This window comes from Erythrolamprus reginae, chromosome 1 (assembly GCF_031021105.1).
Source record: "Erythrolamprus reginae isolate rEryReg1 chromosome 1, rEryReg1.hap1, whole genome shotgun sequence".
Classification (NCBI taxonomy): Eukaryota; Metazoa; Chordata; class Lepidosauria; order Squamata; family Dipsadidae; genus Erythrolamprus; species Erythrolamprus reginae.
The window spans coordinates 169,104,251-169,132,192 of NC_091950.1; the positions used below are offsets into that span (position 1 = coordinate 169,104,251).

The window sequence follows — 27,942 nt, forward strand, 5'->3', positions numbered from 1 at the left end:
GTCACCATCCTTTTTGCTGCCTTGTTGAATGTTATCATAGATGTTTGCCTTATCTACTTTTCATCTTTCCGAATGTATCGCACACTTGATTCGTTGATCCCATAATGCCGACCAACGTCTGCATAAGAGCGACCCTCTTTTAGCATATCCAAAAGTTCAATTTTCTCCTTAATTGTCAGCATCTTCCTGCTCTTTTTAGTGTCGCAGCCTCCTCTCCGCGTGCAACATTTAGGAGGCATCTTCCAATAAGTTTTAATAAGTTGTAAAAGTACTGTACCAATGCACGCTGGGATAACACCACTGATTGCCCGAGATTTTGGCCCATCAGCATTGTCGGGCAAACTTTTTGCGATGACAATGCTGATTGGCTGAGATTTCGGCCAATCAGCAATTGCAGATGAAAGTTTGGTGATGACATATGACATCATCGGGCGGGAAAAACCGTGGTATAGAAAAAAACCCGCAGAGTATTTTTTAATTAATATTTTTTGAAAAACCGTGGTACAGCAGTTTCGCGAAGTTTGAACCCGTGAAAATCGAGGGATCACTGTATATATGTATATTTGTATGTACAGTATATATTGGTATATACTTTTTCAAATTGTTGGATGTATCTTTATCAAACATGTAATTTTGTGTGAACTTTGTAATAGAGAATGAAAGATATCTATCAGGCATTAATGGCTGACAATCTGTATAGTGCTAAAACCATCTTTGGTAAAGATAAATTCCTTTTTAGGCTCAATTCAAATTATAAAATGACCTCTCCTACAAGATTCCATCTTTCCTTACAATCATGAATTATTAAAGTTTATATTTTTATTTAGAAATCATATGTATTTGTACCTGAAATTTTTCATGCCATAAACTAAAGCTTTTTTTTTACTAAGTCCCTCAAGTAAATTCATTATTTTTGTTACTTTTACTTAACAAAAATAACAAGCTTTCTTGTAAACAACCATTAAAAAAAAAACTTGAAAAACATTTTGATTAGTTGTTGTTCTGCTTTAATTGGGTTTCTTAGGCCATCAAATCCAACTATACTTTTCTCCTTGATAGTTCTAATTTTGGCGTTACAATCTCAACAAACAGCAAATCTTGCTTGTGTGTTCTATTGATTCACAATGAATTTGATCAAAAACTCATTAATGTTGTGTTCTTCTGTATCAAGGTCTGCACATTTCCAAGAGAAGAGAAGGCAAAGTAGGGCAAAAAATGGGCCTACCAGAAATCCAGAAACGGGCCCATTTCCTGGGAGAACATTTTTGGCCTTCCAGAGGCTTGAGTAAAGCCTCTGGAGCCTAGGTAGGGTGAAAATGCCCCCTGCCAGTCGTAGTGCAGGAGGGCCAAGTAGGCAATGCCCACATGGCCACGCCCACCCAGCAACCAGGCAGAGAAGTGGCAGTCCCACCCCTCTATTGCTCCATCTACATCATAGTTGGAAGAAACCTGTACCAACTTGATCTGCTTCTGCACTTATCAGTGTTTTGATCTTAAAGCATCTGTTTGGCTTCTCTGCCTGACTGAAAAGAGAAAATAAGTCATCATTTCTTTTTAAAAAAATATTTCCATCAACATTTCTCAGAGTGACGCACAATAACATGATCATAAAATAAAAGATGTATAGGCTGAAGTAGTAGCTGAAAACAGCAAAAGCTATAATTGTTCTCTTTCCTAGCACTGGGCCAAACAATCTGAGAGCACTCCAAGCTGGATTGCACAATGCTTCAGTTGCTGCCCTCAATAAGCACTCAAAACATAAGAAAGGCTGTTGCAAAGCAAACCATCTATTCCATTTCATTCTCCACTTTTGGAGTTGAAAGACAGAGAGTGGGGGATTAGGTTCATCAGTTTTGATTCTCTGATTCGAAGGCCTTGCCAAACGTAGTTGCATCTGAATCAGAGTTCTGAGCAGCTGAAGAAAAAATTAAAAAGGAATGCAAAGGAGATAGCAGGAACCAGGAACGATGCACTTTCCTTTTCTACTTTGAGCCAAAGACAAATAAAGGAATACACACTCTATATTCTGCTCTAGCACTGCTTCTGATTGGTTGCAGACAATCTCACAGGATTTGAACAAATATGTAGGGAACCTCCAGCCCGATTTGTAATTTATTTCTTTTTTTCTCGCTTCAATGAATCTACAGCAAAGCCAGATTCCAGACTTTTCTGGTAAGCAATAAATTGCCCTCTTTTCTCTCACAGTTGAGGCCCGCTAATGTATCTGGCCTAAAATAATATGGTGTGATGTAATAAATAATCTTTTGAAAAGCCTACACTATTATCAGTCCATTAAAATAAACAAACAGGATGATGACATTTTCTTTGCTAATTCAGTTTGCCTTTCCAAGCTTATTTGGATATATAATTTATTTACTAATGAAAGCAATGTTGGCAAGCTGTTTTCGGCATCTAAAATATATTGCTATATTATAGTTGTAAATATGATTTATGGGATTGACCCTTATTTCAATTTCAGCAGTATTCTGCTAGAACCTAGCTATTTCCTGCCTTCATAAAAGTTAAAGCAATGGGACTGCTGATTACAAGCCAGCTCCCTCTTCTCCCTAATTAGCAGTATATGCTCTTTTGACATTGTTTTGGCACACACAAAAAAGTCACTACTCCAAGAAGAATCCACATGTCCTATTACTATTTTAATTGGATTTTTCGGTGATATATACGTTCACAAAAATGTTCATGGAATCCCACCTTATGTTCAGACAATGGTTTTTGAATATATTGTTTAAGTTGGCTGATGATAATTTCCTGGAACAGAGATATGATGGGTCATTATTAAATTATAGTCTACAAAAACTGTAAGCATGATGTTGAAATTCCCATAGAGGGAAGGTTGGAGACAGGATGACAGTTGTTAAATACAGCCTGGTCCAGGGAAGGCTTCTTGAGGAGGGGGCACACAACTGCCTCCTTGTATGGAGCTAGGAAGGACCCTTCCCTCAAAGAAAAGAGATGGAGGAGCTAGGAAGGACCCCTCTCTCAAAGAAAAGAGATGGAGGAGTCGAGAGGATGGAGTGGAGACCACCGCCGAGGCCAGGACGTGCCTGCCTGTTTCGTGAGACCGAGGATGCCGAGGGTGTGGTTGGTTGCCGGCGCCGGAGGTCGTTCGGGAAGAGTGGAGGAGTTGGGAATGTCATCTGGTGGACAAGGAATGGCAGCCTAATCCCCTAAGTAGTCCATTAAAATGACTTAGAGGTCCATAAGCTTGACACTCCTAAGGTACAGATGTTCCTAAGACTGGGTAGACCAATTTTATGCCTTTCCTGGGCCAACACACTTAAAGATTTTAGACCATTTCTTTCTGTCAGCTCAAGCCAGCATATAATTAGGATTTTTCTTGTAAGGAGAAGATGAAGCTGTTTCTAGTCTGAAGAAATCATACTGTATCAAACTAACAAAAACAGTGAAATGAAGAATAGCCTCTGTTTTATTTTTCATGGTCTTTAGACACAATTGGGTCTTTTAGCCAATATTTGGATGATTCACCTTGCTTAGATTAGATATTCCTCTGTTTTCTACCCTTGTTATTTTTATGGTTGTGATTTTGCTATTTTGTATAGCGACTATTCTGATTGTTCAAGATAAAGCGATAATGATCATGCTCAACTTAAAACACTTAATCTTCCTGAAAATGTGTTCTGTGTTCTGTGACAGAGAAGGTGAAAACCGTAGCACATATTGTTAGTAAGGATGACTTTTCTTTTGCTTTATCCTGATTGCATTGCAAGCTTTTTAACAAACTCATTCCAATCAAAGCGGTTTTTCAGAAGGTGAACTTTCATAAGCAGATTTGGGGGCTAATTATTGGAGCCATTAAAGTATTTAATTCAGTGAGCATAAGAGAAATGATGTGGACTGTACTGTAAATTTCAGGACTAGGAAAATCCTTTTGAAAAAGATGCTTCAGGACACATGGGAGGATATGCAAAGTCTATCTCTTTGATATGTTAAATTGATCGCATCTTTCTTCAGGTTCATGCAGCTTCTTTGGAAGTTACCTTTGGCTATCTCTGTGGGTGCATGCACAACCATTTTGCCTAGCACAAGTGGGATTAGCCAGAAGCAGCCATACAAGAATGGGGGGAAAGATGTGTCTGCTTTAACAATTTCAAATTAAACTTTTTGTATGCGCTGCCATACACTGCTTTCCCAGGACTTCACAGCTGCAATATGCATCTTTTCAAACAATAAGAGGAATTATTAAGGTAATTCAGTCCTAGATAAGATGGCAGCAGAAAGTTAATGTTGGGATTCCTGTTAGTATTCACTCATTTATTTTCAACAGAAGAATTATCTTGGTCAGCAATACAGATGCTCATGACTTCTCTATGTCTTTTATGCATAATACGATAATGAAATTACATTATACCCATCCAACATAACAAATTGTAAGCATGTTTTACTTGATTTGACTCATGTGAGTAAAATGGAAGAAAGAAATGTCCTTTCCCTGCTTATGCTTAAAATTCCTATCATGCCATTCAAGCTATGAAAACTGACTTCAGAGAAAGACTGATTGAATTTAATAGGGCTTATTTCTGAGTACCCATAGGTAAGTCAATTTTACCCAGGGAACACTGAAGAATGTTTTTCAAATTAAAATTGGAGCTAGGGGTAAGTCTTGCTATACTTAATAGGGCTTATTTCTGACTAGACAAGCATAACGTTAAACTTAAAATTACCACTTAAAATGGTGTCTCTGCAAGAAAAGAAAGAAAGAACCATATATCTTTAGTTGAGAAAAGGAAAAGGAAAAACTGGAGTAAAGATTTTAGCTACATCCTTTGGGAAATTGGTTTTGAGAAACGGTATACAATATGAGCCATGTATAATAAAATTAGTGCAACTTTTTGAAAAAAAAATCTTTGTCAAGGATGTTCAGCTTAAGTTGAGTGTTAGAATGGCAATGTGTGGGGAAAAGATAGCAGTTAATTTATAGTTACTACTAGATATAGTGGATAGAAACTGTAAATTAACAGGCCTTTTTGATAAACCCTGCCATTCTAACACTCTACTTAAATTATAAAAAGTTCCACTAATTTCATTCATTCCAGAGACAGAACAGACTCTGCAATATTAATATTTTTAGACGCAAAGAAAAAACGCCTTTGATTTGGTTTGGATTTTTAAAAAGAAGTAATGATTAAATAAGGTTTTCCACAGGATGAAAGTTTAACAGTAGTGATGGGCAAACCCAACAAAATTCGGGTTCAGCAGATTCGGGCGGACTTTACAAAAAATTTGGGTGACATCACCGAACCCCAAACACTCCATGACGTCAAAATTGTGGTATTTCCCAGCTCCTTTTGCTGAAAGGACCGCCCTTCACTGCTTTCCTATTTCAGGCTATTCTTTCAATTTGAAATAAAAAATGAATTTTTTTAAAAAAAAATCTAACCAGGCTCGTAGGGGATATTTTACCGCATGGTATATGTGTGTGTGTGTGTGTGTGTGTGTGTGTGTGTGTGTGTATATATATATATATATATATATATATATATATATATATATATATATATATATAAAGAATAGTCCTAAAAATGCGAGTTCCAGGTATATGTGTGAATGATGAGGCAGCAGCCATCTCGATCACCGGAACATAAAAACTTTAATAAAACAACTTAGCTTTCGTTAGCGTGCTGCTAACTTCGTCAGAGTTTTAAAATGCCGTGGGAGACAAACACATTTATAAAGCATTACTCAGTCTGCTCATAGCCCGCGTCACTGGGCCACACCCTTCCCTCCCCTCTACAGGAAGCCTAATTGTAGGCTTAATCATGCTGGTTAAAGGGGGAACTACCGCTTTTACTCGTGTCTGTTGCCTATTTCCCTCCCCCCAAGGGAGGAGGTGGAGTTACGAGGCAATGCTTTAGAGGTATTTGATATTACTTCCTTCCACCCATTACCGTTGTTACTTTCTATGGTGGTACATGTCTGCTCTTGCAATTTTTTTGCCCATGCCCTCGTCCTAGGTCTGCACTGTTCTAATCCCCCCTTGTCCCCTGCGTTAAACCTGCATTGTGCCCCTCCCCCTCTACCTCCGTGTTGCTCCAGTATGTTCCCTTGTTTCCCACTAGGGGTTGCTCCACCCTCATTTAGCTGGTTTCTATGCCTGACCTGGAGAATTCTGTTAGGGGCTTTATCCAATCCTAATGACCTATCTCCTTTAAGTCGTTGTTGGTGCCTTAAAGCCTGGCATGCTGATGGCATATCAATATGTCTATTTAAAGAATTTTCGTTGGAGAACCAGGCTTCTTTTAGGAGGCGACCTCCCTTGGTTTCATCTCGCGCCAGAATCTCAGTTCCCTGGAAATCAAAGCCATGATCCTGCTCCTCCATGTGTGTCCAAATCTGGGAGCGTTGTTCCTGACGTCGGCCAGATATACGAACAAGTAAAGGGCACACCGATGGGATCCCCAATTTCGGGCGTGATTGCAGAAGCAGTTCTCCAGCAATTGGAAAGAGAAGCCATGGAAATATACAAACCCAAGTTCTGGACACGCTATGTCGATGACACGTTTACCATCATTAAACAACGTGATAAAATTAGGTTCATGGGAATTCTCAACTCCATATATCCGGATATTCAGTTCACGATGGAGGAGGAGGCCAATGGTAAACTGGCCTTTCTGGATGTACAGATCAACCGGAACCCAGATGGAAGCATCGACACGGAGGTATACCGGAAGACCACCAGCACGGACCGCATGTTACACAACGAAAGCAATCACCCCAACGCACATAAAGTCAGCTGTATACCGACATTATTTAACAGAATCAATACTCACTGTAGCACACGGGCAGCCAAACAAAAAGAACGAGCGTATCTTTACCAAACTTTTATACGTCATGGCTACTTGAGAGCTTTTATTCAACGGTGCACCACACCCAGACCCCGACAACCTACTGAAAGCACAAACGAAACATCAGCGTGGAGGGTACTCCCGTACATACAAGGGGTATCCGAAACAGCCGCACGCATACTGGCACCCCATGGGGTCAAAGTAGCGCACAGGCCGGATCAAACTTTGAGAAAATCAGTAATGCGCCCGAAGGAAACCTTAGTGAAGGAGGAGTCCTCCTCAGTAATTTACCGTATAAACTGCAATAATTGTGCGCACCACTATGTGGGTGAAACGGCTAAAAGATTGAGAACTCGTATACACGAACACAAATTGGCGGTCCGACGTCAGGAACAACGCTCCCAGATTTGGACACACATGGAGGAGCAGGATCATGGCTTTGATTTCCAGGGAACTGAGATTCTGGCGCGAGATGAAACCAAGGGAGGTCGCCTCCTAAAAGAAGCCTGGTTCTCCAACGAAAATTCTTTAAATAGACACATTGATATGCCATCAGCATACCAGGCTTTAAGGCACCAACAACGACTTAAAGGAGATAGGTCATTAGGATTGGATAAAGCCCCTAACAGAATTCTCCAGGTCAGGCATAGAAACCAGCTAAATGAGGGTGGAGCAACCCCTAGTGGGAAACAAGGGAACATACTGGAGCAACACGGAGGTAGAGGGGGAGGGGCACAATGCAGGTTTAACGCAGGGGACAAGGGGGGATTAGAACAGTGCAGACCTAGGACGAGGGCATGGGCAAAAAAATTGCAAGAGCAGACATGTACCACCATAGAAAGTAACAACGGTAATGGGTGGAAGGAAGTAATATCAAATACCTCTAAAGCATTGCCTCGTAACTCCACCTCCTCCCTTGGGGAGGGAAATAGGCAACAGACACGAGTAAAAGCGGTAGTTCCCCCTTTAACCAGCATGATTAAGCCTACAATTAGGCTTGCTGCAGAGGGGAGGGAAGGGTGTGGCCCAGTGACGCGGGCTATGAGCAGACTGAGTAATGCTTTATAAATGTGTTTGTCTCCCACGGCATTTTAAAACTCTGACGAAGTTAGCAGCACGCTAACGAAAGCTAAGTTGTTTTATTAAAGTTTTTATGTTCCGGTGATCGAGATGGCTGCTGCCTCATCATTCATATATATATATATATATATATATATATATATATATATATATATATATATATATATATATATATATATATATATTGCAGCAATTATATGATCCCATCATAGAGAAACCTCTGCATCTCCAATTTCAATTTTGCAAACAATAGCCACCACAAACCCATTTGACTGAGAAAAATGCCCCAATAAGCTCTGCTTGTCAATATTAAGGAAAGGACTGAAAGGACCTACCTTTACTAGCTTAAAAGAGAGCCCAGAAACCATAGCATAATTGTTAGCTCTCTTGACTTTGAATCTGCCGATCGGGGTTCAAATCCTGGTGGAACCACCTTTTTTTTTAAAAAAAAAATATTTTTATTTTTTTATTTATCATCATCATCATCATCATCATCATTTATTAATTATTTCCATGGGCACATCGGGAAGGTTCCCTTTTGCCCCCCAAGAGCTGGAGGGTATTTTTAATGCTTTCTTTTTTTCCCACTAAGAAGGGATTAAAAGGACCCAAACCCCTTTTATTATATAAAGAAGCATGATGATGATGATGATGATAATACTAATACTATTACTAATAATAATAAATTAAAAAATAAAAGAAATTTTTTTTAAAAAAAAAGGTGGTTCCACCGGGATTTGAACCCCAATCGGCAGATTCAAAGTCAAGAGAACTAACAATTACACTATAGAATTAGCTATGTTTCTGGGCTTTCTTTTAAGCTAGTAAAGGGAAGCTAGGAAGAAGTACACGTGATGTCAAAACTCTGCCCACGGAATTCAATCGTGGGGTTTCTCAGTTCCTTTTGCTTGCAGCGCGGCAAGCAAAAGGAGGTGGGGAATGCCACGATGGGATTCCCCACTCTCCTCCCTGGCGGCAGCGTTTCACATTGTTTGAGGGAACCTCGAACCCGAACCCTGAACTTCGGCATGGATTTTTTTAAAAAAATTGGGTTCAGGTCCAGCATACCGAACATCGCAAAATTCGGTATGAACCCGAATTGTGTGAGTTCGGTTTGCCCAACACTATTTAACAGCCCTGTTCTTTGTCTCCTCATCTTTAACAGCTGCAATGTTAAATGGCATTATATTCTCAATTCCGGAAGCACTGGTACCTATAAAATTTGGCTTATTCTATATCAAAATGTGTATGTTTTTTAAGTTAGCCATATTTCTATTTTTTTCATAAACAATCTGAACATAACTTGACTGCAGAAAATATGACTTTAGCAACAGAATAATCAATGCCTAGAATGCACTACCTGGCTCTGTGGTTTCTTCCCCCAAACCCCAAAACATTAACCTTAGATCAGAGGTGGGCTACTGCCCGGATGGGGGGGAAACGCAGTGGGGTAGTGAAAATGGAGCTCCACCAGAGTACCCAGTTTGCACTGAAAGATGTTGAAAGAAAATGCAGGGCATCCTGCATAAGCCACGCCAACAGTATGGTAGTAAAAATTTCGGTAGCCCTTCACTGCCTTAGACTGTCTACAGTCAACCTCACCCTATTCCTAAGAGGTGTGCAAGGGGTGTGCTTAAACGCGTCAGTGTGCCTACCATCCCTTTCCTACTACCCTATTGTCCTAATTTACCTGTACCTACTTTGCTAATGTTTATATTTATACCAATACCTACTACCTTCTACATGCTTGACAAATAACTAACTAACTAACAAAAACTTTATTTTCTTTTAAAAATAGTATGGGGGGAAAGCAAAACTACATCTATTTATAGTTTAAACAGAGTCAAAAGGCAAAAGAGTAAAGACAATCATATTCAAAAACTACTCACAGATTTGGCATAGGAGACCTGCCCATCCTTCTGAGCACTGGCAAACATTAGGCCCAATGCATTCACCTCCATTTGTGCAGCTGGGTAGACACACAGCTGAAAAAAAAAGAAAGAAAAGGTAAAGAGAGTAAATAAGATCTTTCTGATGGTCCATAAGTTTTAAATCACTTTACTGAGTGACATGTCATCTTAGCTTCCTACAATTATTTTCAAAATAGTTTGATCTCAAAAGAGCTTAATGAGCATTCTTCATGAGGCAATTAGCATTCTGAAATGTCCATGATTAGCAAGTTCCCTCTTAATCTCTGCTCCTCTGACTTCTAGTTTCATCATGGATTTGCTCCAAAGGCAGATTCCCTAGTCATTAAATTTTCATTTTCTATTAAGTCTGAAATCCTTAATTGATTGAGTGATTAACAGAGTAACCCATTAATTTCAGACTGAACATGAGGGTATTAAATGGTGCTTTAATCAGATCAGTGCCCTTTGTAGGACGCTGAGTGGCAGAGTTGTTGTAAAGTAGCCTTGTTTATCATGTAAATAATCTTTTAGGCAAGGACAGTTGAGTAAGGTTTTTTTTTAAAAAAAAAACCCTATCATTTGCATATGATGTCCCCCTTCCCTGGCTGAGAGATCATCAAAAATTCATTACAAAACCAGCTGCCCAAAGGTTAACGACTACGGTGAAGGCAAAACCAAACAAACTAGCAAACAAAAACAGCCTTCAAAACTTTGAAATATTCATATTCAGTCATGTGAATGTCTTTATTTGTTTATTTCTTATTTAATAAACCAATGTATAAACTGACCATCATAAAATAAGCATTTATGGCTGGCATGCAACAGAACTAAGCACATTTAATAAATCAAAAACTGTAAAAACCAAGCTAAAACCAAGAATAATAGACAAAGGGAAGTTAAAAGTAGCAGAGTTACCTCACCAGTTCACTCATCTCCTGAAGTCCTCAGGCCTATAGGAATAACCAAGTCTAAAAGATGCCTAAAAGACAGACTGTTTTTGCTAGACAGAAATGAAGGGCATTTATGGTTACACTTGGAAGCCCAAAACGTTGTATTAATTTGAATGACCAAAATATAACGCTGTTCAAAGTCCCCAAACAGCCAAACTAAAAACAGATTACCATTTATGCTGATGCACTTGAACGATCAATAAATAGCATATTTGAATCAGAAGGGATTCAGACTCACGTATACTACAATGCTTTCCTTTCCAGCCAAATGAGCAGTCACAAACATTGGGCCTGCTGCATCTCCCGCCATGCATACACATCGGATTGCAGATACCTGCAGTGTCACGGAATTAAAGACAGGCGTTAGGTGAAGAATAGTCAAAACTTTCTTTCTTTCTTTCTTTCTTTCCTTCCTTCCTCCTTCCTTCCTTCCTTCCTTCCTTCCTTCCTTCCTTTCTTTCTTTCTTCTGTGTGTGTTCATGCAATTTCATAATGGCAGCACTGTGTATAATTCAAAACAAAATGTAATTTGAGTTTGAAGAGCAGTCTTAAAATTGGGGGATTTGCAAGCTTTAGTAAATCCTCCCAGAATCTGCTGAGGTCCACTGTGTGCAAGAGACATTTCAAGGAGTCTTCAATAAGAGCTGTCTCACCAAAGGAATGAGAGAAACATTAATTACAACAATTCTTGAATAAGTAAACAGGAAATCTTTGGTGGCAGCTATAAGGCAGGCCAACATCACTGACTACCACTGATTGCCAAATTCTTGTTAAGACCATTCCCCTCCTGATTAGAAAACATATTCTCAAGCATTCATCTGGATCAGCTAGAGGTGATGGAGAATTGATTAGTTTCACACAATTCAAGAAAGCTTTTGCATTTTATCCATCAAGAATAACTGACAAGATAAGGATAGAATTGCCAGAAGGGCTTTTTATTTTTTAAGATAGAAAAACAAATTCAACATTACTTTTTAACATTTATTTAAAAGTCCTCTTTGGACAATGAGATGAATGCAGCCTCGAGTATCTGGGGATTTGATGAGATGGCCACAACCAGTTATATCTACCTTCATTAAATTAATGGGAATGCTGGGAATTAACTTCTAAAAGAATAAACTGGAAACTGACAGCTGATAATAAACGAACAACTTGATTGTGCCCACTTTTATGTAGAAGATGGTTCTGCAGATTTAAAAATACTTTTAAGACTAGGTCTACAATAAAGTAGATGCAAATAAGCAAGCAGACAACTAAACATCAGCAACAAGGTGCAGACAACCCTAACTGTTGATTGCCATCTAGTGATCACTTTGAATTACACAGCCCTGATATGGTAGGTCTCTTTAAAAATGCATGTGTAGCATTATAACCCTACAACACCATACTACTTATAAGATTGTAGCATCAGTCTCATACAGTAGGTAATATGAGAACCTTGAATGTATTAGATAGTTACACAAGTCATCAGAAAGTCCAATGAAGTTCACACACATTTCATATATAGAATTCAAATATATATATTTAAAAATCACACCTCTGACTATCCAATAAACTTTTAAAACTTTCAACTATTTTTTTAAAAATAACTCTTATTCTTTATTGACCTTGGTTGGGTTCTAACACAAATCTATGGTTTATATGTAGTTAACGCAAGGTGTCAAACTCTCATCATCACGGATTTATCACTTTTTCCTCTGCGCTAAACTGGGTGTGGGCATGGCCAGCATGTGATGCATCTGGCACATAGGCCGCAAGTTTGACAGCCCTTGTATAGTGAGATAATGCTGGAGGATTGGCCATGAACCATGAAGTTTGACTAGGCTGGCCAATGGTTAGAATCAATCAAGACCAATTACTTATGTTCACATTCTTCATTTTTGATTACCATCCTATCAACTTCTTTTGAAACTGAAAATCAGAAAATAACTAGATTTTTCCATATACTATTTATAAAAGATACGGGGAGAGAGAAAGGGACAATTAGGCAAGTTTTGGACATGATTTATTCTCCAATTCAGCTTTGCCAACATTTTTTAATGGAGAAGATTTCCCCTATCTTTTCCTAATAAGAGCAACTTTCAAGGTCCTTCCTCTGGAGAAAAGTTCATGCTTTTCAAATTCAGTTCTCCAATCTCTAGCTGCCTAATATAAATAAAAATCAAATTAAACTAACATTGGTTTTTTGAATGAATGAGATAACTATTCTTTATTAAAATGTGCATTGTTTTCGAACTCAGGAGTTGCAAGTTAATTCTGAAATTTTCTTTGACTGCATTGTCCATTAGTTGTCATTATATAGTGTTCTAATGGCCTCCTATTAACGATTACTTTCATTTACATATAATGAGCCTTTCACTGCACTGCAACTGCCATAACTACAACAATTAGTTATCTAATAAAGAAAACAGAACTGTTTTTTAAATGCATGCAATTTTTTTGCTATAAGAAAAAAATAATTTACCATTATAAGTGTTCCTAAGACAAGTATAGTTTATTAAGCTGAAGTGATACTGACAATTATATTTTCCACAAAATATTTTAAAATGTTTATTTCTATTTAAAATCAAAAGTATTAAGAATCATTAATATTTACTGGTACATTGCTGCAATGGCTGGAGAAAATATTCACTATTTATTGATTTCAGGGTCTCAGCTGAATTAGTTCTTTGGATAGATTGAAACATTTCCTTGAAATTCCTAAATATTCCCCATATTTTTCCCATGTGTTTCCTGCTACTTTATTCCCTTTTCTCCAGTTTCTTTGGAGCACAATTTGATTCTGCAAATGGTGACATGAGTAATCACAGCCATTTGGCAAACACAAATAAATAGTAATAGTCTAGGTTTATGGAATGATATTACTAATGCAGTGATATTTGCTAACTGGGCAATAATCAATCCCAATCATAATTCACAGCTGAAGAAAGAAAGATAGGCCAGAATTGATCAAATAGGTAGAAACTCAACATTATCAGTTGAAGTGTCAAATGTCAGCCAACTTTGACTGTCTTTATTGGTCACAATAGACTGTTGCAAACATTGTCACAACTTCAGAGCACTGCACACCAAGACAACTAGACACAAGAACAGTTTTTTCCCAAACGCCATCACTCTACTAAACAAATAATTCCCTCAACACTGTCAGACTTTCTACTAAATCTGCACTTCTATTCTACTAGTTTTTCTCATCATTCCTATCACCCATTTCCTCCCATGTTGACTGTATGACTGTAACTTGTTGCTTATATCCTAAGATTTTTATTAATATTGCTTCTTCGTTGCTTATTTGACCCCTATGACAATCATTGTTGTACCACATGATTCTTGACAAATGTATATTTTATTTTATGTACGCTGAGAGCATATGCACCAAGACAAATTCCTTGTGTGTCCAATCACACTTGGCCAATAAAAATTCTATTCTATTCTCTTCTAATACTTCTAATACTTCCCCTTGCAGCTGGTGAAGCCACATGTTCAGTTAGCCTGGGTTCTCTCTTTCAACTTTGGAGCCAGGGTATGTCACTGAAATTGCACTAATTGGCCAAGAGGCACTACAGCTCCTTGGGTATAGTGCAGGGCCACAGTATCAGCCAACCCCACATATTCAATTCAGTTCAATTCAATCAATCAATCATTCATTCTTCCATTCATTCAATTTCTATAGCTACCCATCTTATTCCAACTGACACCCATATGACCATGTTTCTTGGCAGACCTGGCTGATTCAACCCCAGATGTTATGCCTAATGTTGTATGACATTAGGCTTTTGAGTTTTCATTGCCTTTGTTTTTATTGTGTTGTGAGCCGCCCCGAGTCAACGGAGAGGGGCAGCATACAAATCTAATAAATGAATGAATGAACGAATGAATGAATGAACGAACGAACGAACGAACGAACAAACAAACAAACAAACAAACAAACAAACAAGGGCCTTGATTTTTCTTATTGGAACGGTGCCTTTCGTTACATGCAGCAGTACTGATCCAAGCATCCTAACCTTGATATTCTTCTTCCTATTGGTGGTATTTCAGTATTTAGTGTGAGAAATTAAGTGCCAAATCTCGTACAGAAAGAGTATTAAATCAGTTTGCTGATCTCCATTATGACCCTTTTGTCTGGACTATTTCAGAAGAACTGAACTTAACTAACCTTTCCTAAAATATAATTTAGATTCTGTTAAGCCATAGTACAATGATTACCTGTCACTGCATCACCTGAGTAATATAGGAGATAAGGGAAAAACAGGACTGTGCTGCTGTGCTGAGTTGGAAGATATCGTTTTAAAAACATTGGATCCCCCGCCCTCCCTCCCTGCCCGAAGGCTGGTAAATTGACCTCAATAATCTATCCCACCTCAAAAAAAGCAAGAGGTTTCCTCTCAGCAATATATTTCAGCCAAACAATTAAAGGTATCAAATGCAGTTCCCGGTTGCTAATGCACCTCCAAATATTGGATAAAGGGTAGAGCAGAAATAAAGCACAGCACATACTCTTGAATTATTTTCAACAGATTATTTTATGTAATTTAAGTTTTTGGTATCTTGGTCAGAAAGGAGAATAATAAAATGAATGATGTGTTATATATATATTGCCTTTATCTATATCTATATCTATATCTATATCTATATCTATATCTATATCTATATCTATATCTATATCTATATCTATCTCTATCTATCTATCTATCTATCTATCTATCTATCTATCTATCTAATTGATCAGAAACTGTAATTACAAAATAATATTTCACATTAAAAACTTAGATAGAAGCCTAAATGGAGTAAACTATTCCAAAGAGAGATGGGACAAACCAGGGGTGGGCTACTGCCCGAATGGTGATGGGGGAATGCAGTGGGGTAGCAAAAATGGAGTTCCACCCCAGAGAACCCAATTTGTACTGAAAGAATGTTGAAAGACATTGCAAGGCATTCTGCATAAGCCATGCCCACAGTGTGGTAATAAAAATTTTGGTAGCCCTTCACTGGGGTAAACATACACATATTGTTATGATGACTACCCCAAATGAGTCCCGTGGGATTGGATGGCATAGAAGAATTGAATTGAATACATTAAATTGACTGGCTTGGTGCAGTGTAACATTTGTTTGGCTGTTGTCTTCCGTAGTACCTTGTGGAACTTGGGGTACTGCCCTCTTTGCATAAGGACATCTAGGTTAGATGGCGAGATCTCTAGATTGCAGTCCTTAGTTTGTAGCTTGCAGTCAGAAGTGGAAAGATTGTCCCAGCCACATGCTGTAATGCAGCCATGTGTCCAGCCTCCACTTCCACAGCGCCCCCCGAGGAGGAGGGCTGTGTGGACAACTGTCGGTTCAGGAAGATTGCGTGCAGTTGAGCAAAAACATAGCAATTTTGGTCTCTCTGTATCAAATTCCTATAGTGTTCTTGCGGATTTAAATAGTAAGGATGTTGGAGATATTAGCAAGGTCCCTCAGGCAGAGAATGAGGGGATGTTCAAAGGGGAAGTTGTCGTAAATGTCACCAAACCATCAAGTACAGTTAGTAGAAATAAAAAGAGGACACATTTTCTTGTGGGTGATTCAACCGTTAGAGGTGTTGATTTGGGACAGAGCAAGGATGTGGTTAAGGTGCTGAGGTGTCTCCCAGGGGCCACTGCCAGCAGGGACAGGAGGCGGATTACAAACATTGTTAAGACTGTGAGTAAAGGTAATAACGTTGATGTGGTGGTGCATCTTGGCACAAATGATTTGTCCCAGAGAAATGTTAATGTAGTAAAAAGAGATTTTCAATGTCTAAGTGTGGAGCTGGGTAAAATAACTGATTCAGTGACTTTCTCAGAGGTGTTACCGGTTTGTGGCCAAGAGGATAAAACAACGTGTATCAGAGAGTTTAATGTGTGGTTAAGGCAGTGGTGTAAAGCTGAAGGTTTTGGCTATGTAAGCCATGATGTCAGTAGGTGGTCTAATAGGGAGTTGTTTAAGAGGGATGGTTTGCATCCATCATATAGAGGTACCCAGGTGCTCGGTGAGGAATTCAGAACTTTTTTGGACAGGCATTTAAACTAGGTAAAGGGGACAGAGATGTAACTGATGTGGGTGATTTCTGTCCCCGACCAATGAGGATAAAGCAGTTTTTGGAAGCTTATGAAAAGGGAGCTGCAAATAATATAGATGTAGTTGTTGATGATAAGGGGCAAACTAATAACGAAAATAATGTTCTTCGGGTAATGTGCACAAATGCTCGAAGCTTGAGCAACAAGCTCTGTGAATTAATGGCCATAATATATAGAGATAATTTGGACCTGGTTGCCATAACTGAGACATGGTCTAAGGATTCTAATGAATGGGAAATATCCATACCAGGATATACACTGTATAGGAAGGATAGAATAGAGAGAAGGGGAGGTGGAGTAGCCATTTATATTAAAGAAAGTCTAAAAACAACACTAATTCAAAATACGTGTCAAGATCTAGAGACTCTCTGGATTTACATGCAAAATAAAGAAGGTTCTGTCATTAGAATTGGGGTGATCTATAGGCCTCCAGGGCAATCCGAGGAATATGACAACAAGATAGTGGATGAAATTACCCAAATGGCAGTAAAGGGAGATATTGTGGTTATGGGTGATTTCAACATGCCTGATGTTGACTGGAATATCCCCAGTGCCCTTACATGCAAAAGTAAGAATATAGTAGAGGCCTTTACAGGAGCAGCTCTGGCACAGCTGGTTAAGACACCAACTAGAGGGGAGAATATTCTAGATTTAGTTTTTACGAATGGGAATTGGGTTTCAGATGTCAAGGTGGGAGAAAATTTAGGTTGCAGTGACCATCTATGTTTGTGGTTTGATGTAAAAACTCATTGTGAGCAATCCTATAATGCAACCAAAGTATTGGATTTCAGAAAAACAAATTTTAATGCAATGGGAGAATATTTAGATAATGAATTAAAGGGGAGGGATAAAATGGCAGGAGCGAGCATCCAGTGGACTGTATTAAAAAAGGCCATCTTAAAAGCCACTGGACTGTATGTAAGACAAATAACTAAAGGTAAAAGGAAGAAGAAACCGCTATGGTTTAGCAATGATGTAAGGGCTATAGTCAATGAAAAAAAGGCTGCCTATAGGAGGTATAAAGAATCTGGAAGTATAGCTGATAGGGAGGTATATAAAATGAGACAGAAGGAGGCGAAACAGATAATATATGCTGCTAAAGCCTCAAAAGAGGAAGAAATTGCCAAATCTGTAAAGAAGGGGGATAAAACCTTCTTCAGATATATTAATGATAAGAAGAAGAAAAACTGCGGCATCACGAAGCTTAGTACCGGGAATAATACATGCATTAATGGGAATAAGGAGATCGCTGACCATTTCAATAGCTACTTCTGTTCAGTTTTCTCAAAAGACACCTTACAAAATAATACTATAGAGGGATATAGCATTGCTTCCAGCTGTACGGATTCAGCTCCAGTGATCTTAGAAGCCGATGTCTTAGAAGAACTTGAACGATTAAAGATAAATAAGGCAATGGGTCCAGATGGCATCCACCCCAGAGTTCTTAAAGAACTCAGATCTGTCATTGCTACCCCCCTGACTGATTTGTTTAACCAATCCTTGTTAACAGGAGAAGTTCCTGAGGATTGGAGAATGGCCAGTGTTGTGCCTATTCACAAGAAGGGCAGTAGAGAAGAAGCTGGTAACTACAGGCCAGTTAGCTTGACATCAGTTGTAGTTAAAATGATGGAGACTCTACTCAAAAAGAGGATAAATCAGCACCTAAAAAACAATAACTTATTAGACCCAAATCAGCATGGCTTTACTGAAGGCAAATCATGTCAGACTAATCTCATTGATTTCTTTGACTATGTCACAAAGGTGTTGGATGAAGGTGGTGCCGTGGATATTGCCTACCTGGACTTCAGCAAAGCCTTTGATACGGTTCCACATAAAGAGCTGATAGATAAATTAGTGAAGATTGGACTTAATCCCTGGATAGTTCAATGGATTTGCAGCTGGCTGAAGCGTAGACATCAGAGAGTTATTGTTAATGGCGAGTATTCCGAGCAGAGTCAGGTTACAAGCGGTGTGCCACAAGGATCTGTTCTGGGTCCTATTCTTTTTAATATATTTGTGAGTGACATAGGGGAAGGTTTGGTAGGGAAGGTTTGCCTATTTGCCGATGACTCCAAAGTGTGCAATAGGGTTGATATTCCTGGAGGCGTCTGTAATATGGTAAATGATTTAGCTTTACTAGATAAATGGTCTAAGCAATGGAAACTGCAGTTTAATGTTTCCAAATGTAAAATAATGCACTTGGGGAAAAGGAATCCTCAATCTGAGTATTGTATTGGCAGTTCAGTGTTGGCAAATACTTCAAAAGAAAAGGATTTAGGGGTAGTGATTTCTGACAGTCTCAAAATGGGTGAACAGTGCAGTCAGGCGGTAGGGAAAGCAAGTAGGATGCTTGGCTGCATAGCTAGAGGTATAACAAGCAGGAAGAGGGAGATTATGATCCCACTATATAGAATGCTGGTGAGACCACATTTGGAATACTGTGTTCAGTTCTGGAGACCTCACCTACAAAAAGATATTGACAAAATTGAACGGATCCAAAGACGGGCTACAAGAATGGTGGAAGGTCTTAAGCATAAAACGTATCAGGAAAGACTTAATGAACTCAATCTGTATAGTCTGGAGGACAGAAGGAAAAGGGGGGACATGATCGAAACATTTAAATATATTAAAGGGTTAAATAAGGTCCAGGAGGGAAGTGTTTTTAATAGGAAAGTGAACACAAGAACAAGGGGACACAATCTGAAGTTAGTTGGGGGAAAGATCAAAAGCAACATGAGAAAATATTATTTTACTGAAAGAGTAGTAGATCCTTGGAACAAACTTCCAGCAGACGTGGTAGATAAATCCACAGTAACTGAATTTAAACATGCCTGGGATAAACATATATCCATCCTAAGATAAAATACAGAAAATAGTATAAGGGCAGACTAGATGGACCATGAGGTCTTTTTCTGCCGTCAGACTTCTATGTTTCTAAGTTAAGTTAAGTTAAGTTAAGTTAAGTTAAATTAAATTAAATTAAATTAAATTAAATTAAATTATTAATGCAGTATAAAAATCTCTACATTGAAGGTTGTAGACCTTTACCATACTGGTCCAATATGGATTGAAGGGTCCTTGGTGCTCCCTGAGCTTGGTTGTTTTCTTGCAGAGGTTTCATTACCCAAACTACAGCACATCATCAGTGAGCACTATTACCTACCTAATACCAGTGGTCACTGATGTTGAACTGTAGTGTGGGCAATGAAATGTCACCAAGAAAACAAGCAAGCATGGAGAGTACCAAGCACCCTTCAACCCACATTGGACTGTATGGTAAATTATGGTCTATCTATAACCTCCAATGAAGAGGTTTATTTAGAGGACGCTTTATTTCAACCCTGAGCTACATAAATTATTCTTTATTGGTACCAATGTTAATTGATAGCTGTTTTCTGACTTCTCAGTTTTGCCTGGGAGAAACTGACCCAAAGTGATATAGCTGATTTGTGTGCTTAAGAGAAATAGAATCTGGAATAGAATCTCCCTGTCTCCAGTGTATCACATTGACAGGTGTTGTGGGTTTGCAGATTAAAAAGAAGTCTTAATTAGGATTAGTTAGTACTGTCCTTCAAACCAAATAAAACAATAAGCCTAGGGTTTGTTTTTTTTAATTTTCAGAATTCATAGTTCTACTGCCTATTTGCATATCATTTGCATATCAATAAGCCATTCCACTATAGGAGGTAGAGATGAGAGCATTAAAACATCTAACAGCAGGAATATCTATTGGAATATGCATTGATGGTCCCATATTTCTCATTGGCGGTGTGTTTCTTCTTGTGCGAGATGGATGGGAAGTCACTTTCCATCTACACCAGTGGTTCTCAATCTTAATGCCGCGACTCCTTAAAACAGTTCCTCATGCTGTGGTTACCCCCAACCATAAGTCTAGTGCCAATTCTCCCAACAGAGCTTTAAGCCGATTGGCTGGGAGGTCAGAGGGACACCCCTCACTGTAATTGTCTGATTAGTCAGATTGTAAAAATATGTTCCAAGGCACCAGAATAGAAGCTTTGTCTTTTTGTCTTTTCCCATGGTTTTAGGTGACCCCTGTGAAATGGTCATTCAACCCCCAAAGGGGTCCCAACCCCCAGGTTGAGAACCACTGATCTACACTCTACAATTAAATGCCTTCTATCTGGATTGCTCTCCCTATACATCATTACATTTCGATTTTACAATCCTGTGAAACTGTGAAGCCACAGTTAGCATACAGTGGACTGGCAGATCTCTTTCTACATCTAAATAAGGAAGTTATATGTCATCTCAATGATTCTATACTGATCACAGTTTTTAAAACTTATTTTCCTGAAAATGACAAGTGCCTGGTTTAGAAGCAGGCTTCATTATTGCAATATATTCTGATTAGGACAGCATTTGAAAAAGGCTCAGGAACTTCAATTGCCCAAAAATGTAATAGTCAGTTTTTATTTGGAATATATTGGTTGGAATAGCTCATTTCTATTCCATTAACATCATTATTCCTAGGGCTAAATTTACTGTTCTAATCCTGAAAGAAGCATACTGTAAAGAATTAAGTATTTCTTTTTTTCATTTAGTTGATAAATGAATCAAAAATTACCCTTGGTATAAGGGAAATTTCTTTGATATTTAACCAAAAGCACTGACATTGAAAAGGAGAAATTTCAATTATTTAGACTATTCTGAATTGTCATTTCAAAAACTAATATGGCTATTAATCTATTAACAGATCTATCCATATCTATTAATATGGATTTTCTATAGATATGTATGCCGTGTTTGCCTGTAATTATTCAATATTCTAAAGTCACAAATTAGATCATTTTACTCATTTTTAGCATACAATATAATAAACACAATGTAAGTGGTGTGCTTTTTTTTAAAAACCAATCTAAGCAGAAAACATTGCCATTTCCTCTATAAAGCTGGGGATGACATAAAGGCAGGTAGCCAAATGGGAGATGCTTATCCCGCCTTTAGCTTTTTAAGAGGGCAATAAATTCAAGGAGTTATTTCTGCTATGTGGATGCTAAATAATGAAATTTTCAGTAAAATAGATTATCTAGGGTGGCTGCATATTACTTCATGCATTACCATGCACTTTATTGCTAATCCTGGCATCCACTTCAGTTTGCTTCCACATGTAGGATAGCATAGACCTAGCATGGTTATTTCTCAGTAAGCACCCAAGGGTCAAAACTCTGCATTTCAGGTGCCAGTCAATCTGAGAAAATGGAATTTACATAGCATACGATATTTGTTCCACATCTACATTAAACATACCCTTTTACTCTCTGCTCCCCCCCCCCCCAAAAAAAAATTATAGATGATAAGAGGAAAGAGGAAAGATATAGCTCCCTCAAGCAGTATCTGGCTGAAAAGCCTAAATAAATAAATAACTTTGCGTATTGAAGCAAAATTATTTATTTTAAAACAAATTTATAGTACAGGTTATACTCAACTTAAAACCGTTCATTTAGTGACTGTTTGAAGTTACAATTTCACTGAAAAAGGTGACAGATGAACATTTTTTCAGACTTACAACCATTGCACTGTTCCCCATGGCCACATGATCAAAATTCAGACACTGGGCAACTGATTCATATTTATGGTGGATACTGTTCCCCAAGGTCATGTGATCACCTTTTGTGACCTTCTGATAAGCTAAGTCAATGGATAAACCAGAGTCACTTAACAACCTTGTCATAAAGATTGTTTATGACAATCATTAAGTGTTGTACTTCATGATTCTTGACAAATGTATCTTTTCTGTAGAATTCAATATATTTTCTAGAATTCAATAAAGAATTCTATTCTATTCTATTCTATTCTATTCTATTCTATTCTACTCTACTCTACTCTACTCTACTCTATTCCATTCCATTCCATTCCATTCCATTGTTGGATTAAAAATTGGGCTGAAAGGTCACACCTATTCCTTTCTTCCAGGTAAACACGGACATTAATGGAAGAAGAGGGATCAGAGATTCCATTGTGAAGATTAGTTTGAGCTGCCCTTTTAAAGGCAGATTCTCTTGCAAGCCTCTGCAGAAGAGAAAGATCAAATTCCAGATGAAAGGGAGCATTTATCACACCTGGCATGTGAAACATAGCTCTTTACAATTTAGTTTGGATTCCTTCTAAAGCTCTTAAACCTTTATACTAACAGAGGTACATGTCACAGAGCAAAAGGCTGAGCACGGAGACTTTGAATAATTTCACTGTATCGAGTATAAAAGTATGGCCTCTGCAGCAAGCAGGACAGCTTTAGGTCTAAACAGTGATGTTCCATTCACACTGAATACGGCTAGAAAAGGGACACTGAAGTACTTGGTGTCTAGCCTGTTCAATGATATTATAATTAATCTTCCTATTAGGTTTACAATTAATATACCTCTTAGTAAACACAAGCACTTTGATTTTGTTATAATTAACAGTCATTTCTTTTGTTTCCTGCAAAATGTGATTGGGATTTGAAGACTCTGCCCCAGGCCAGCCTGTAACAAAACAAACTGAATTATCAGCATGCAAAAGGAAAGATACAGGTTTGTTTGCCAACCATGAAGGATAAAATGAATAAAATCAATTAAAGAGGAGGGGACTGAGTAATTTTTTTTTTTTAAGCAGCATGGTGCACCTTTCATGAATAAATAATGATTAATCAAAGTACTGGGTGATCAGTAGGGACTTCTTGTTATTACTTGTCCCCATAATGTCTCCTCTCTGTCTGCCATCTTCAGATAAATAAAAACAGCAGTGAGACAGCTTTGAAGGTAATCTAAGTACTTCTCCACCAAATGATGCATTGATTGAGCTCCTGTCCAGATCTAAAGTTGACAATATATTATATTGAGTCAGCCAGTCAACAACTTTCTTATATAGATGCCTGGATTTTAATTTTCTATTAATGCTCAGTATGCTGTTTGGACATAAATTGGTCAGACCAATTTACTACCTTTTTAAAGTCCGAGATTGATACTAGTCATGAATCTGAAAGGAAAGGTCAGAGTGATAATACAGGGTAGCTAGTATGACTGCACACCAGTCAAAATTTGATTTTTAATAGTTATGTCAAGGTCCATTCCCTCCCTCCCCCCTTGCCTCACACACAACTTTATTATTCTTTAGCTCTGCTATGAGGGCAGATATCCCAGAAAGAATAAATATTTGTTTATTTTTCAGAAATAAACAAACAACAAAATAAATATTTTATAGTCATCACCCAAAGATGTTAGTTCTAAATAGGCTCTATCCATGTCTCAGTGGAAATCAGCGCGCTAACCTTAGAGGCAATTTCAGCTGAATAGTAGTACAAAAATTGCAGAAAAAAGGGAAATACGTGGACTATAGATTGTTAGTTTCTTTAGCTAACTTCTAATTAACCGTTTCTTCTTTTTTTAAGTCTTCCTTTTTTCAGCTGTGTCTTTCAATGTTTCTTTGGATTCAGTCCAATAATCAATCCTATTATTCTTTCTAATAACTTTAGCTTCAAGGCATTGAGAGACTACACAGAAGCTAAAAAAATGGAAAGTGGCTATTGAGTATTCCTGACTGAGATAGTTACATACGCACAACTATGCCCTGGCTTGAAACCTGAAGCCTTATACTGTAATTTCAGGTTAAGAGAGAAATGATCCCTATCATAATAAAATCAATCTTAAAACCAACTATTCTGTTGGATACATTTTTAGATTTACACATAATGAATAGCACTTCCACCCGTTTCCAATCTAGCGCATTTTGTCTTAGGAGTTCCCTCTAACTGATCCAATTACAATTTAAAAACAAACAAACCCAATTCTAATTAGCTAATCTCTACCCTCTGTAATTATTTTCCTTATCTTTCAAGAAAGCAGGTTGGAAATAAAAGTGACCAATAGATAATTAAAATAAAACAGAGGAAGTAAATGGTTCTTTATTGGATTCACGTTAAAGTCACTGGCAAGAATTAGTTCAAAGTTGGTATATTTTACTAACAAACCCAGGAGATAATCATCAAACACACTCCCAATGTCATTAAAATGATTTAAATAGACATTGATTAACAGCAACAGTGTTTGTTATCTGGTTTCAGTTCAATAATTACAGGCAAGAAATGAGAAGTGACATGCTTGGATATAGAATAAAATAGAATTTTATTGGCCAAGTGTGATTGGACACACAAGGAATTTGTCTTGGTGCATATGCTCTCAGTGTACATAAAAGAAAAGATAAGTTCATCAAGAATTATATTCATATTAGTTTGGCTAAAATGAAGATTCTGAGAGTTTCTTGGCTGCATCCTCTTTCAAACATAGCCCGCAGTGAAAAAGAGATATAGCCATTGAGCATTAAGGTTCATCAATGTGAGTCTCTTGCAAGACATTTATGTAAATTTGATTTAATAGACTGGTGAAGGTCATTCCCTTTGGTGTAGCATCTTGCTATATTTTTTTAGAAATCAGGATATATTCCAATGAATGCCTATCAATAGATTTATCATTCATTCATTTAATTCATTCATCATCATTCAATAATTCAATTGATCTTTCTGCTTAAATGCCCTCAGATGGAAGAAACAAGGAAAATTAAAGAGGGTTTTTTTCTAAATGCAGGATATGATTGAGGGTAGTACTGCTTGAAAAAAATGCATAAAGCAATTTGTTCTTTAAAAAAAAATTTTTTTAAAGGACAATGGATTTCTATTGATTCATATTTCAATAGCAGTTAGATTTTTGGTATATACTGCTTTACAGTACTCTCTAATCTGTTTACAGAATCAGCCTATTGCTCCCAACAATATTTTCCCCACCTTAGAAGGATGGAAGGTGAGTCAACTTTGAACCAGTGAGAATCGAACTACCACCAGTTGGCATAATTAGCCTGCAACCACTGGCCACCACACATCTTATAACATAAGTCTATCCCCCATAGATAGGGAAACAATAAAAATACTTGGGAAACATCTTCCTAGAATACAGATTGTCATTATTTGCTAAATGTAACTGGGACCAGTAATTCCATCACTATATAACAAGGTTCATGTGACTAGACCTGACTTACAACAGCAGTTTGTCAGTTCAATTTAAGATTGGTAAAAGAATCACCATAGGTCATGAAGTAAGATGCCACAGATGCTGTGTAAGATGCTGCAAAGGTCACAAAAAAGTGAGCATGCGACTAAAAGATGACCAGTGTACCAGTTGCCAAGCTCTCAAATTGTTATCAGTGATGATGGGGATGCTGTAATGGCTGCAATTCTGAGGACTAATTGTAAATCTCTTTTCTCATTGGGCCTCTAACTTTGAAAAGTCATTAAATGAAGTTGGTAAGTTGTACCTATACTACACTTCTCAATAATTAAACAAAACAAAGCAAACTTGTCAGATGTAGAACTGGTTTTAGATATTATACCTGTACCACAATTATTGCAAACCAAGGTTACCACTCATTCAAATTGCTTTATTGTATCAGTGTAACTGGTGATTGCATCAGTTGTAATCACCTGTAATTATGGTATTTCACGTAAATTACCAGCATGTACTTTTAAGTCATAGATTTTTCATGACTTTGGTAGTACAGTATATGAATCAGAAACATCTTAATTGGTATGCCTAATTGAAGAAGTGCTAAGCCTTCTGGAAAGTCATATTTTTAAAATACCTTATATATAATTGATGTGTAGTCATCCTTCAAATTTTCAATCTACAAATGGGCCATAGTTTGATTTGGATATGTTCACAATTTGTTCAAAGCTAATGCTATGGAAATATACCGATACCAGTTTATATATCTTACTACCATATCCTTTCAAGGAACTCATACTGAATTTACCAAATATGCTTCTAAGTAAACATTCTAGATGGCAGATTTAAATCATTGTAACAATCTGGTCCAATGCCATATTATACAATGTATAACTAATATTATTAGCCAATAGGATATGCTATTAAGATGAGGTACCGTAATTCATTTGTTGGTGACTGGATGCAGGATATAATTCCTTCTTGCTTAAAAGACTGTGCTGACCAATTAGCTCCCATCTTCACTTAAATCTTCAATAAGTTGCTAGATTTGTGCTATTTTCCTTCTTGCTTCAAATGCTTTACTATCATCCCAGTGTTGAATAAGCCCACCATTAAGGAACTGAATGACTACAGACCAGTTGCTCTAACATCTGTAGTTATGAAAACCTTTGAAAGGCTAGTGCTGTCCCACTTGAGAAACCATCATAGATCAACTACCGTGTTTCCCCGATAGTAAGACCCCCCCGATTGTAAGACATATGGGGGGTTTCAGGGGGGTCGGCTTATATAAGCCATACCCCGAAAGTAAGACATATGTCTTACTTTCGGGGAAACACGGTACTAAAAGCGAGGGAGCAGTTCGCAGCGCCCTGGCGGCGGTTCCCTCCGCTTTGACGGCGCTGGTCCGCTCGCTCGTCCCCGCAACCGACCCGTTTCTCCGACACGCGTCTGGAGGGGAGGAGCCGCTCTGCGCAGTTGGGCAGCCCCACCTGCCTGCCGGAAAGGAGGCAGGCGAAGGAGGGCGCAGCTCCGCCCGCCCGCTCGGCTCGCTTCTACAACTTCGGACCAGCGCCGTCCTTCACCTCGCATTTCCGGGTTGGCGAGCCTGGATTGTTTTTCCTGCGAGCGCTGGTCCCCGCTAAGCCTTCTGCACCTGACTCTGTGAGGCGAGAGGGAAGAAGGAGAAGCACTTCTCCTTCTTCCCTCTCGCCTCGCCAAGTGAGGCTTCGGACCAGCGCCGTCCTTCGCCTCGCATTTCCGGGTTGGCGAGCCTGGATTGTTTTTCCTGCAAGCGCTGGTCCCCGCTAAGCCTTCTGTGGCTTAGCGGGGACCAGCGCTCGCAGGAAAAACAATCCAGGCTCGCCAACCCGGAAATGCGAGGCGAAGGACGGCGCTGGTCCGAAGCCTCACTCGGCGAGGCGAGAGGGAAGAAGGAGAAGCGCTTCTCCTTCTTCCCTCTCGCCTCGCAGAGTCAGGCGCAGAAGGCTTAGCGGGGACCAGCGCTCGCAGGAAAAACAATCCAGGCTCGCCAACCCGGAAATGCGAGGCGAAGGACGGCGCTGGTCCGAAGTTGTAGAAGCGAGCCGAGCG

The 27,942-nt window shown here is 38.4% G+C and overlaps 1 protein-coding gene across 1 annotated transcript in view; it reads right to left on the minus strand.

Annotated features, from left to right (window-relative positions):
* Positions 1-27,942, minus strand: part of VWDE (von Willebrand factor D and EGF domains) — a 332,452-nt gene that overhangs the window by 24,198 nt on the left and 280,312 nt on the right. The window contains exons 27-28 of the mRNA XM_070753903.1: positions 11,003-11,098; positions 9,794-9,889 (exon numbers count right to left, since the gene is read on the minus strand). Of these exons, the coding sequence (XP_070610004.1) occupies positions 9,794-9,889; positions 11,003-11,098 (192 nt within the window). The remainder of the gene's footprint in view (positions 1-9,793; positions 9,890-11,002; positions 11,099-27,942) is intronic.